This window comes from Phoca vitulina, unplaced genomic scaffold (assembly GCF_004348235.1).
Source record: "Phoca vitulina isolate PV1807 unplaced genomic scaffold, GSC_HSeal_1.0 scaffold92, whole genome shotgun sequence".
In the NCBI taxonomy this organism is placed as follows: domain Eukaryota; kingdom Metazoa; phylum Chordata; class Mammalia; order Carnivora; family Phocidae; genus Phoca; species Phoca vitulina.
The window spans coordinates 3027705-3040273 of record NW_022589795.1 but is presented as its reverse complement, the minus strand read 5'-3'; the positions used below and the strand labels follow the sequence as shown (position 1 = coordinate 3040273).

The following is a 12569-nucleotide window of genomic DNA, read 5'->3' as shown; positions in this document are numbered from 1 at the left end:
GGGATCGAGTCCCGCATTGGGCTCCCTGCTCAGCAGGGAGTCTGCTTCACCCTCTGACCCTTCCCCCTCTCATGCTCTCTCTATCTCATTCTCTCTCTCAAATAAATAAATAAAATCTTGGAAAAAAAAAAAAAAACTGTCTGAATGCGGTGCCTTCTCAGGCTTGGTGGAAAGCAAGTCCCGACTTGGAGGGACCTGCGCTTTGGGAGCTCACATGCCCAGTCTTTCAAAAGGTTCCCACAGGGTCGCGATCCCAGATCAGCGCAGATCACTTTCATGACAGTTCTAGTCTACGTGCTGTTTGCACAAGATTGTCTCAACACTGGGCTCACTCTCCCTTGGGGCTTCCGGGGAACGCACAGGCCTGCTGGAGATAGAACCCAGTGAGACGTGAAGCCCTGCACTTTGTCTTCGGAGTCCTAGAGGTATAGGTTGGTGTTGGGGGCGCTAATATAAATATTCCACTACTAATGTTGCCTGAAAGAAAACTGATACCTAGGAGAGGTTTTCAGCAATGAGTACGGACATTACAGAAAGAAGCATGTCAGTTCCTTCTGGAAGGCCACAGACAGATGCGTCCCGGGAAAAGAGCCAAGTGCTGGCGCTGCCTTTTGCAAGCTGATTTGTAGATTTTGTAAAATGTTGTGTGTGTGTGTGTGTGCCTAATGTATATATCCACACGTAAATCTATGCATGCACACATACACGTATCTACCTCCTGCTAGGGAACAAAAACTTGATTTTCCCCATTTGGAGAAAAGCCATTGTGGCCGGTGTAGACATGTCCTCTAAGAAGGCAAGGTTTGTGCAGAGTCAATGAGGTGACTGGCAGTTTTGGGAGTACGGAATCTACCACCACGTTCCGGGGGAGCAAAATTCAGCATAAAAAAAAAAAAAAAAAAAAAAAACCCAGAAAGAGATTCGGCCATTATTTATAAAAGCAAGAAAGGACAAACCCAGATGTTTGTGCCATGGCCATGCTGGAGGAGTGGGCTGGAATCCTCCTCGCTGGGCAGAATGGAAGGAGTCTGCTTGTGGGGTGTGCTAGTAGGAGCCAGGGTGAGGGCTCATGCCACATGGAACAAGAAGGGTTGACTCCTTTGACATTGGGGTGTTTGTAAGATAAATATATGCGGCAGAAAGGGGTCAAAAGCCTCTCCCCCGCTTTTCTCCTCTAACCCAGCCTGTTCTGCGTCTGGTCCCTCAGGGTGAGCGTGAGCCTGGGAGATGGCAGTGATGGAAATGGCCTGCCCGGGCGCCCCTGGTTCGGCAGCCGGGCAGCAGAAGGAGCTCGCCAAAGCCAAGGAGAAGACACAGGCAATGGGGAAGAAGCAAGGCCCCATCAACAAGCTCGAGGCCGTGGAGAAGAGCCCCGTGTTCTGCGGGAAGTGGGACATCCTGAACGACGTGATCACCAAGGGCACCGCCAAGGAAGGCTCCGAGGGAGGACTGGCCGCCATCTCCATCATTGCCCAGGCCGAATGTAAGGGCCCGGGCTGGGGCTGGTGACAGAGGGCAGGCGGGCGGGCCTGCAGGTGGGCGCAGTCCTCGTGCCAGGGTGGCAGGGCACGGGGGAGGGAGGTCAGGGTTGACAGCAATCAGAGATTTTCACAAGACACAACTGGGGGGGGTAAGCCAAGAATGAGTTGAAGTGGGAGCTGTCACCGTGCCGGGGGCTGGAACACATAAGGGAGGAGTGGTGCATAGAGGCTTTTGTCCATCATGAGCGGAGCAGGGGAGGAGAGCCAGGAGGCTTCACAGGTCCTGGGGCTCTTGGCAGGATCGTCAAGCAGGCCATCAGCCTTGTGCTGTGACCTTGGACAGCCTGAGCATCTCTGGAGAGGCCCCAGACAGGAAAGGCCAGGTCTCTTGGAAAGCCCCTCTGGGGCCTCTAGGCCCTTCCCCACCTTCTTCGTTGAGGTGGCTCCACCCCAGAGAATAAACACCTGCTCTTCGGCCTGCTAGGCCAGTCAAGGGGACATAGGCCAGTGCAGGGTGGGGCCTGTCTGGTCCTCTCTGCTTGCACTCACAATACTTCTAAATGACTCGGCATGGTGGCTGCCACCAGAGCCTGAGAAACTCCTGGGTGCCTGGCTGAGGCCAGAAGTCCTCCTCTCTCCCCCCAACCCTCCAAGGTTTCTTGGGATACAGGCTGGGGAGACAGGTGGCATTTTTCCACATGTACACATCCTTCCCCTGCCTTCCACTCCCTTCTGGCTGGCTTTGGAGGAGAGATGAGAGAATACAAAGTAAAGCAGTGGGTGACATGATGGCCCTAGTAGGCGCATACAAAGTCATATAGAAGTACCCGACAGCTGGTATTTATTGAGCTGGTACTATGTGCCGGCCGCTGCATTGGCTGTGTTCTACGATGTCACTTAGGCAGCACGGTTAGTGAAGTGAGGTGGGCACCCTTCTGCCTCCGTTGTTGGCATTGCCCTCTGCTCTTGTTGAGCAGGAGGGTGGGGTGAGAGGGGCAGCGGCCCGAGAGGATGTCTCTGTCCTCAGTGCGCAGTCCCGTTCTTCCTCTCCTCCTTTCTGCTCGTCCAACCTCTTTTCCTTTACTCGCAAGGTGAGAACAGCCAAGAGTTCAGCCCCACCTTTTCAGAGCGGATCTTCATTGCTGGGTCCAAACAGTACAGGTAAGAAGGCCAGGGACCTGCAACCGCGTCCTCCCTCCCCCGGCTGCTCGCCCCGGCCGCTCCCCAGTGACCCCTGGCTCCCTCCTCCAGCACCTGTGGCTCAGCTCTTGGAACCCGCCCAGGTTTTCCTGGCTGAACTGCTCTGTCAGCCAAAGAAGCTTTTCAAAAGCTTTTCACGGCGTGTGGATGACTGCCTCTGGGTCCCGTCAGCTTGACATTTTATTTTTATTCTCCTCAGAGTCCTTGCTGCTCCCCCTCGCTTCCCGTCAGTGGGGAGGGTGCTGTGAACAGGAGTCACTTTCCCAGTGGTGCGTGACCGGGAACGCAGGCACCGAGGGGCCGCTGTAACTGTGGGAGAAACCCGCTGGTGTCTTTTCTCCTGCGAGACACGCCCAAGGAGGGATGAGGGTTTGGACACAGGAGGGGACCGACCGACAGATTCGCAGCTGGGTGGCCCCACGGAAAGGAAGCCAGAGCGAGGCTTGGTCTGTTCCCAGGCTCCCCATCCCCAAAGATGATTTTTTGGCCAACTGCAAGTTGAACCTGGAGACAGTTCCCTCCTCTACCAACAGTATGACTTTTTTATCATTGGGATTTGCAAAATGCTAGTGATAAAAAAGGCTGGGGGAGGGCTGCTGCCCTTGAACCGAGAAATGCTCAGTGTCGGATCACATGCCTTACGCTGCCCCCGATACCTTTTGGCCCAGGGTAGGGGGTTTCTCAGGGCCCATTTCTTTCAGCTGCCTGAGAGAAGCCCATAGGCCTTTAGCAGCCCCTAGGACTGCTGTGAATCTGCCTCCTTTGTTGGGGAGAAGAAGGTGAGGCCACTGGGGGGCAGCTGAGGCTGTGGTCCGCGGCACAGCTATTCGGCAGTGGCTTTTTCACACACTCTTCTGTGGCGGGTGCCTTAACACCAAGAGCCAGCTCGGATCCACAGTGGTAGTGAGCCTCTAGGCTGGCCGAGAACGGAAGGCTCCGTGGTACCGGGCGTCAGCCCAGACTTTTTGTTTTTTTGGTTTTTTTTTTTTAAAGATTTTATTTATTTATTTCAGAGAGAGCAAGAGAGAGGGGGCAGAAGCATGAGGGGGGCGTGGGGGCGGAGGGAGAAGCAGACTCCCTGCTGAGCAGGGACCCCGGGATCGTGACCTGAGCCGAAGGCAGGTGCTTAACCGACTGAGCCACCCAGGGGCCTCAATGGTGTCTGTGTTTATGCAGCAACTTACATTCCCGGAAACCAGGGATCTCCAGGAACCAGTGGGGGTGGAGGTGCCCAGACTCAACTGTCCCTCATCCAGAGGCAACAGAAACAGACTCTTGTCAGAGCTGAGAGTGCCCGCTGCAGAGTGTGGCCCTCCAAGTCATATGCCGCCCCCGCACCCGGGGACCTCTCCAGGGACAGCCCACCCTGGAGAGTAGTGTGGGAACCTTGCGTCTGCCCATCCCCCCCGAAGAACAGCGTGCGCCCCATCATGGTAGTAATAACTGCTGTCTGTCGGAAGCTTGCTTTGGGATCAGGCGCTGAGGTAGGCTTTTGAAATGAGCGGTTTCCTTTAAACCCCAGCTTCGTCTGCATGGCAGGAAATCCTACGCCCATTTTATAAATGAGAAAACAGGTTCCTTGGGGTTGAGGACCCTTCCCATGTTTACACAAGCACTCACCAAGCTAGGATCTGACCTCGGGGGTCTCTACGAATCCAACCACAGTTCCTGAGCCGTCCACCCCCCACCCCCCGCTGCCTCACACTCAACCTGTGGATCTGTCCCTTTCGACAGCCAGTCCGAGAGCCTTGATCAGATCCCCAACAATGTGGCCCACGCAACGGAGGGCAAAATGGCCCGTGTGTGTTGGAAAGGGAAGCGCCGCAGCAAAGCCCAGAAGAAGCGCAAGAAGAAGAGCTCGAAGTCCCTGGCGCAGGCCGGAGTGGCCTTGGCCAAACCCCTCCCCAGGACCCCGGAGCAGGAGAGCTGCACAGTCCCCGTGCAGGTAAGAGTCACCGCCACAGCCCAGACCCCAGGCTCCTGGGGCCTTCGGGATGCTGCCGGTGCCTTGGCCCTGGGCCCGGGTCCTAACACCTGCGTTCTTCTGCACAGGAGGATGAATCTCCACTAGGCCCCGCGTATGTTAGAAATGCCCTCCAGTTCACCAAGCCTCCAAAGGAGCCAGGCCTTGGCCGACTGTGTTTTAAGAAACTCGAGGAGGACCTGCGGCCGGCCCTGCCTCGCTCAGAACTCCACAAACTGATCAGCCCTTTGCAATGTCTAAATCATGTGTGGAAACTCCACCACCCACAGGCCCTCGGCCCCCAGCCCGTGCACCCCTTCCCCTACAGCAGGCTGCCCCATCCCTTCCCATTCCATCCTCTCCAGCCCTGGAAACCTCACCCCTTAGAGTCCTTCTTCCTAGACAAACTGACCGGTATAGAGAGCCAGCAGCCCCTAGCTGGCCCTTACCTGGGCAAACTGGTCTGCGTGGACAGTCAGAAGCCGGTGCCTGGCCCCCACCTGGAGCCTGGCTGCCCATCCCGTGGCCCGCGGGAGAAGTTTTCTGTGGAGGAGTACCTGGTGCACGCCCTGCAGGGCAGCGTGAGCTCCGGCCAGGCCCACAGCCTGGCCAGCCTGGCCAAGACCTGGTCGGCAGGGGGTTCGAAGCCCCGAAAGTCCAGCCCCGAGACTGAGGACAGCGAGGGGGTCCTGCTTACGGAGGTAAGCAAGCCCCCACACACCTGCATGGGTGCCACCCACTCTGGGGCCAAGATCGGCAGCTGGCAGTCAGGTGGGACCTGCTGGGGGGGGGTTGGGCAGCATCACTGGAAACCTGCCACATCCACTCTCCACTTCCCCCCTTGGGGGCGGTGGTCTTTGCTCTTTATGGAAGTCACTCGTGCACATGAGAACACATCAGATAGTAGGAAAGTGCGTAGCTTTGGCGAGAGCCGTACCCCCCACTCCACCTCCAGGTCACTCTTCAGGCTCTTTAGAGATTTCTATTGTGAGTTCTTCTGGTTGATTAGCTCATTATTGCTATCGCTGTTGTGTATGTGTGCACGTGTGTGTGCGTGTGTGTGCTTGTGCGCGCGCGTGTGTGTGTGTGTGTGTGTGTGTGTGTGTGTGATGAATGATGCATATTCTGAGAAACAGGAATTGGCAATATCAGCCACAGATGCTCACTCCCCACCCCTGCTATGAAAGACCAGGATTTTGCCCATCTGCACTATCCTCTGCTCGGCCTTCTTCCCCCCACCCCAGTTCTCTACTGGAGAGCTTTGTGACTCTAATAAGTCATTTTACCAGACTTAAATATCTGGGGTTTATTCCATCCATCTTTGACGCGATCCCTTGCCCCCTACCCCTCTTTGCGGTCCCTTCCCTTTCTTTTACTTTATAGCTCCTGAGCTGTATTTTCTCATTGTCAAGGTTGTTGACAGTTCCATTTCTGTCCCACAACCACAAAGCCCGGGGAGAAGGATCTTTCATCACAAGGATCAACTAGACTTGGGCCACCCGCGAAGCTCTCCTTTGCCTTCACCTTATTCCTGTAACCCGCTCTGGTCCTGCCCCTCCAGAGCCCTGCCTCAGACCCGCTGGGGTCTTTGGTTATAAGGGCTCCACCCGAGCAGCCGGACAAGGACTGCCGCCCAGAGCGCCTTCCTCATGGTAACCTTTCGTCCCTCTGTTGCCCTGGCCACTGAAACGGGCCTCTCTTTCCTGCCAACCCCAGAAACTCAAGCCGGTGGATTATGAGTACCGAGAGGAGGTCCACTGGGCCACGCGCCAGCCCTGCCTGGGCAGAGGCTCCTTTGGAGAGGTGCACAGGATGGAGGACAAGCAGACTGGCTTCCAGTGTGCCGTCAAAAAGGTACGCCAAAAAGGAAAAGGTATGCCCGGGCTCTGGGGGCTGCAGAGGGAAGCCAGGCAGGTGTCCCTGGTATATTCCCTCTGCTTTCTTTCAAGGACAATCCCAGGGCAGCCGTGGGTCTGACTTGTTAACGGAGCCTGGCTGTCGCTGGGCACCCTGGGGTCAGCTGGAACCGGAAGGGAGCGGTGTCAGTCCCATGTCCCAGCCTGGGAGCCGCATTTGGTATGCGTGTATGTCGGAGTGTGCAAGTGTGCACGCGTCCTGGGTCACTCCTGATGCCAGGGCCTTAGGGGCAAGTCCAAACCTGGAAGGCAGTTGGCTCATCGTGTTGAGCTGAAACCCCTAAACCCCATACAGTGGGAGTGCTCACACCTGGGCCAGAAGGTAATAACCAGAGCGGTAGCCGTACTAACAGGTGCCTCTGGGATGAGGCTGGGCCCTGAGGAGTCAGATCTGAGTTAGGTGCGGGTTCTGCCTCCTGCTGGCAGGAGTAAGAGGTCCTGGGAGGTGGACATTATGAGGAAATGCGACTTACAGCAAGAGACCCAGGCTCGTCTGTCTCCAGAGTTCGGCTGTGAACCACTCTTTAGAAAGGGGTGGGGGAGGAGGCTCGTGGTCCTAGGATGTGACACGAGCAGAGGTGTGAATCACCTCTCCGGCTCCATTTCACCAGTGATAGACCTAGAGACCAGAGAGGGTCGTGTGCCTTGCCTAAAGCCACACAGCTAGGCCTGGAACTGAGGCCTCCGTCGGTCAGGTGGCCCTGTCCAGGCCCAGCATCAGCAGAACGCAGACCTTGGTGTCGGGCCTGCTCTCCCTCGGAGGTCTTTTCTCCTACCCCCACTCTCAGCTCTCCTTGACTGGAAGCCACCTTGTTCCCTGGCCAAACTCAGCCTCGGAGCTATAGCACCCAGGGCCACGGGAGGCAGAAATGAGACACATTTCCATGGGCCACGTTCTTGGCCCACGAGGAAGGGAAATAAGCTAGTTCAGTGATGGATCTTGTTTTCAAGCGGGTTTTGTCAGGGACACTCTGATCCCCAAAAGGAAAGAGGACCAAATAGCCAGGCCAGCCGGCTCGTGCCCCATGCAGAGTTGTGGCTCTCAGTGGTGAGGACACACATCGGACGTGAATCACCTGGCTTCCTTGGCTCGTATGTGGGCCGGGATGCTCAAGTCTGAGAGTTTGGGCCGCCAGGTGACAGGCTGAGAGGGGACTATCCGTAGGTATTACCCCAAACTTCAGACATACTATGTCAAACAAGCAGGCTCGGCTCCACCCCCGCCGCCTGCCCCCGGCCCGAGCCCGTGCTGGCAATGCTGGGCTCGTGCCCGCGTGCCTCATCCTCCTCCGCCGGAGGCCAGGGCTCCGTGCCTGACCTCCTCAGCCGCAGGTCCCCCCGCAGGCCATCGGAGAAGGCTCAGCTGTCCCTCCTGAGGGGTGGCTGGGAGGACAGTGAGAGTGTGAAGTGTCTTGGAAACCCATGCCCAGTGCTGGGGAGAGCTTAGTCACTGGGCTGCTCAGCTGTTGCCCTGCTGAGGTTCTCGGAGTCCCGGGCAACAAGGTAAACAACCCTGATATAGTAGAAGAGGACAGATACTCCATTTCTCACCTCCCCAAGGCAGGCGGAAAAGCTCCAGCCACAACGAATGGGCTCCCAAGCGCCAGAGCTGCTGCCTAGGCCCGCTGGAGCTGGCCGCTCTCAGAATCTGCGCCCCCCCCCCCCCCCAGGACTTCAAGTGGGATGGCTCGTTGGTGGCCCACACGGCTGCCAACAAGGCGGTCAGGGGGAGTCAGGCAGGCACAGGTGTCCTTTAGGATTTTCAGCCAGAAGATCTGAAAAATGGTTCCCAGCTAAGAGGGAGGGTTGGGGGAGGGAGCAGGGATTGGAGGTCAGGCCGCACAGGCGGTCGGAGCAAGTCTGAGCACCCTCCCGTGCTCCCTGAGGAGGACCCAGCACGTGATACAACAGCACTTCCTTGGTCCTCCTTCTAGAACATCAGTGGCCTCAGGTCAGATGCTGATTGGCCCTGAGTCCAGGGTTTAACGTAGGGGGGTTTGTTTTTTAAGGTTTTGTTTGATCTTTTAACTGCAAATAAACACAGGCTCATTAAAAGAATTCAGAGGATACCCCAAAACACAAAAGTCTCCTTGTTCCCCAGTCCATTCTCAGAGAACCTGCCCTTTGACTTTTTAGACTTGTTATATATATATACATATATAAACTATATATATGTGCATATATGTATAAATAAACATGTAGTTTATTTTTAAAAGATTTTATTTGAGAGAGAGCACGAGCAGGGGGAGGGGCAGTGAGAGTGAGAGAAGCAGACCCAGGGAGCCCAACATGGGGCTCGATCCCAGGACCCTGAGATCATGACCTGAGCTGAAGGCAGATGCCTAACTGACTGAGCCACCCAGGTGCCCCATAAACATGTAGTTTCTTTTATTAAAATGAGATTGTACTCTAGAAGCTGTGCCATGTTTTTAATGTAATAGTAGATCATGGACACATTTCCTTATTGGTACATATACATCTCTCTAGTGCTTTTTATCAGCCAATGTAGAAGTTCATATCCTAGTCAGTGGATGAATTTATAGATTGCACGAACTCCTGAAACTTTATTCTGTGTTGTAGTTGTATGTGGTGTGTATGTACACACACATTTTGGTTGGGAAGTCTGTATCATGTGTCAGATTTTCAGAGGGCCCTGTGGCCCAAAGAGGATTAAGAACCATTTATTTAATAACATCTGGCCCGAGCATGGAGTTCTGGGAGCCTCCTTTTGACTCTGCCACTGATCTGGGTTGGTGTGGCCTTGGCCAAATTCAGCCAGCTGTTAACCAAGCACACTGTGCCAGGGGCTGGAGATAGAGTTGCAGAATCCACACACCTGCCCCAAAGGAGCTCGGGTTGTAAGGGGAGGTGGACATTTACGTAGAAGCAGCCATTAGCAAGGTACATGAGTGAGGGCAGCCTGGACACGTGTTGAGGAAGCAGAACTAGGACTGAGGGGAGAATATCTCCATGGTAAAGAGGAAATAAGGGGGGAGCCCTCTGTTCATTGGACTACCATGTGCCCAGTACTGTGTTAGTTACTTTCACATATTTTATGTTCCTGAGATCTTTAAAAGAATATACAGAATTGTGACTATCCCTTTTTTGACGGATGAAATAAAATGGATACAAATACTAAAGAGGGGAGAGTCTCAAGAAGGAAAAATCAATGCCCAGTGTCAGCATGCAGGCAGTTAAGCCGAGGGAGGTGGCTTGTGGATTTGGCAGTTAGGGGATGGCTGATCACACGTCCCCCCCTCTGGGGTATGCTCACTCCTGAATGGATGTGGGGGGGGGGGAAAAACGGTCCGGATATAAAAGCTCAGACTCCTGGAAAGGCCTTCAGTGAGGCAGGGTAGCTGGCAGTTCTCGAGTCAGGCTTCCCCAACCAAAATCCCAGCTCTGATACTGCCAGTGACCTTGGGTAAGTTACTTGCCCATACTTCAGCTTCCTGGGCCTGCAGGATGAGGACAATGCGAATGCGGCCCCACAGGCCGCTGTAAGATGCAAATACCGATGCTTACAAAGCGCTTAGAACCGTGCGGGCAGTTCTGTGTTGTGTTAAGCAAGCAGTAAATACTAGTTTTGGGGTTTTTTAAAATTTATTTTAGAGAGTGTGCGCACGCACGCACGCATGCACGTGTGGGGGGGTGGGCAGGAGGAGAGGGCGAAAGAATCCCAAGCAGACTTCCCACTGAGCACGGAGCTCGGGGGCTCGATGCCACGACCCTGATGAGGACGCTGAAGTCCAGGGAGGAGCGGTGGGCCAGCTGCTGCCCTGGGCAGGAAGGCCATGTGCGTTCTCCCCACCCAGCTCCTTCGGGACTGCTCTTTCTGCTTGCTCTCCCTGGGGCTGGCACAGACTTCTAATGCACCTTGTGTTTTGAAGCGTCCCCTCTCACCCCCGTGTGTCTGGGTGAGAATTTTTTTTAATTATTTTTTAAGATTTCCATTTTTAAGTAACCTCTATACCCAATGTAGGGCTCGAATTTACAACCCTGAGATTAAGAGTCACACGCTCTACCCACTGGGCCAGCCTGGCGCCCCTGGGTGAGAATGTTTTTAACATTGTTTTAGGGATTTCTTCATAGTTAAAGCAGAGGTTCTCAAATGTTCTTCGCAGCCCTCAGTGTCAGTAATTTTTCATGGCACCCCAGGCCCAAAACAAGTACCTAAAAGTTCCGTTTACTGAGTAATTAGGTCACACAATAGTGTTTAGCCTAACAACGTAGTGATCATTTGAATAACAATGCGCATAAGTGGAAAGAACATTTTTCTTCTGTTCTTAACCATAATCACTAATGGGATGTATGCCTTGTTGGGCACTGCACAATTCTCCAATTTTGAAATCCAACTGGACACCTTCACCTTCCTTTCCTGCTCCACATTATCCCCCCTAAAATACTTCTATCACAGCCGCCTCCAGAAACCTAGCTCCGTAAGGATCTGTGGAAAGACTGGAGCACGAGCTAATGCTGAAACCGAACTCTCTGGAGCTGGTAGCTTGCGTGATGTCCCACAGATAGCCATCACCACTGCTTCCCTCCAGCGCCCACACGTGCAGCGCCCAGCTGAGTCCCCTGGGGCACCCCAGAGTGCTTCGGCTGCAGCTCAGCTCAGGAGCCAGAGAGTTAAAGACATTGGCTAATCCAAGTCCTGTCGGCGAATTCCTTCCAGCTCAGGTTCAGAGCTGGAAACACTGACAAAGAGTCAAAGTTTATGCGAGTTGATTAACCAAACCAAATAGTCTGTAACCAGAAGACATTTTCCACTGATAGGCAAAAGTCCAAAAGCCCAAAAGCCCCACATCGGCAGAGCTCCTGCCAAGTCAGCATGTCTCCGAGCAAAGCGCTGCCAGGTCCTGACTGAGTTCTTCCAGGCTGGTTGGGTTGCCACTGGCGCCCCCTGGTGGTACCTCTCAAGGCTAACATGAGAACCAGCTGCAGCCAGGAAGGAGGACACGTCTCTGTTAGGAATTCTAAGTGTTTAATAAGCTGCTCTTATTTGAGCTGGAGGAAGTGGGCACCTAACATTTCCCAAGCACCCACAAGTTGCCGGGCCTGGTGCTGATTATCATCCCTCCAAGTCCTGTCACCACCATTTGCATATGGAAGCAGAGCTTAGGGGAAGCGATCTACCTTTGGAAATGGCCAAGCCAGAGTCTTGGTCTAGGATGTTTGTATCCCAGGCCTATTTCTTCCCGCCATGCTATGCTGGTCCCTACACAAAGGAGTGTGTGGTCCCTCCGGGAGGGGCCTTGGCCAAGCCACTCCCCCGAGAAGCTCTCTTAGGCCCAGATCCTGGGGAAACAGCTGCAAACAGAATAAACAAGCATTGCTCCGTCTACATGGACATTTTCGTCCTCAGGGGAAAGGACAAATAATTCCGAGTTGAGAAAAGTGCTGAGAAGGGTGCTGACAGAGCCAGGATCTTAGCTGCATCGGCTCTGGCTGCCGATAAGATGGAAACCCAGCCTCTGGGGAATAGATGTGGATGTTGATAAACAAAAGGTCCCACGTCCTAGAAATGGCCCAGCCATTTGGGCCGGGGGGAGAAAAAGTGTGTTTGGCAGATTTGAGGGTGGGCAGCATGCCAGGGGCCTGGATAAGGGTAATAGTTTCTGTGTGATTCTGTGTTTCCACACACATCGGCAGTACAGAACTTTAACCATGTACTAGAAGTTGAACATGACCTCCCCCCCCAGGGTACACAGTTTAGTCTCTGAGGGTCCAGTAGGCCCATCACGGCCCTGCCTGGCCTCAGAATGGACATGGGGAGCATCAGCAGTCTCCGTGCAGGGAGCATCGAGGGTCCTGCCAGGATGCCAGGGAAGCAGCCTGGGCCCTCACCCTGACTCACGTGGGCCCTGCCAGGTGCGCATCGAAGTGTTTCGGGCAGAAGAGTTGATGGCATGTGCGGGATTGACCTCACCCAGGATCGTCCCTTTGTATGGAGCTGTGAAGGAGGGTCCTTGGGTCAACATCTTCATGGAACTGCTGGAAGGTAAG

At 54.5% G+C, this 12569-nt stretch overlaps 1 protein-coding gene across 1 annotated transcript in view; it reads left to right on the top strand.

Moving 5' to 3' along the window:
* The window catches only part of MAP3K14 (mitogen-activated protein kinase kinase kinase 14), a 44368-nt gene that overhangs the window by 22190 nt on the left and 9609 nt on the right, over positions 1-12569 (top strand). Inside the window, exons 2-7 of the mRNA XM_032396477.1 lie at positions 1208-1483; positions 2573-2642; positions 4416-4626; positions 4734-5345; positions 6361-6498; positions 12435-12564. Of these exons, the coding sequence (XP_032252368.1) occupies positions 1228-1483; positions 2573-2642; positions 4416-4626; positions 4734-5345; positions 6361-6498; positions 12435-12564 (1417 nt within the window). The 5' untranslated portion in view covers positions 1208-1227. The remainder of the gene's footprint in view (positions 1-1207; positions 1484-2572; positions 2643-4415; positions 4627-4733; positions 5346-6360; positions 6499-12434; positions 12565-12569) is intronic.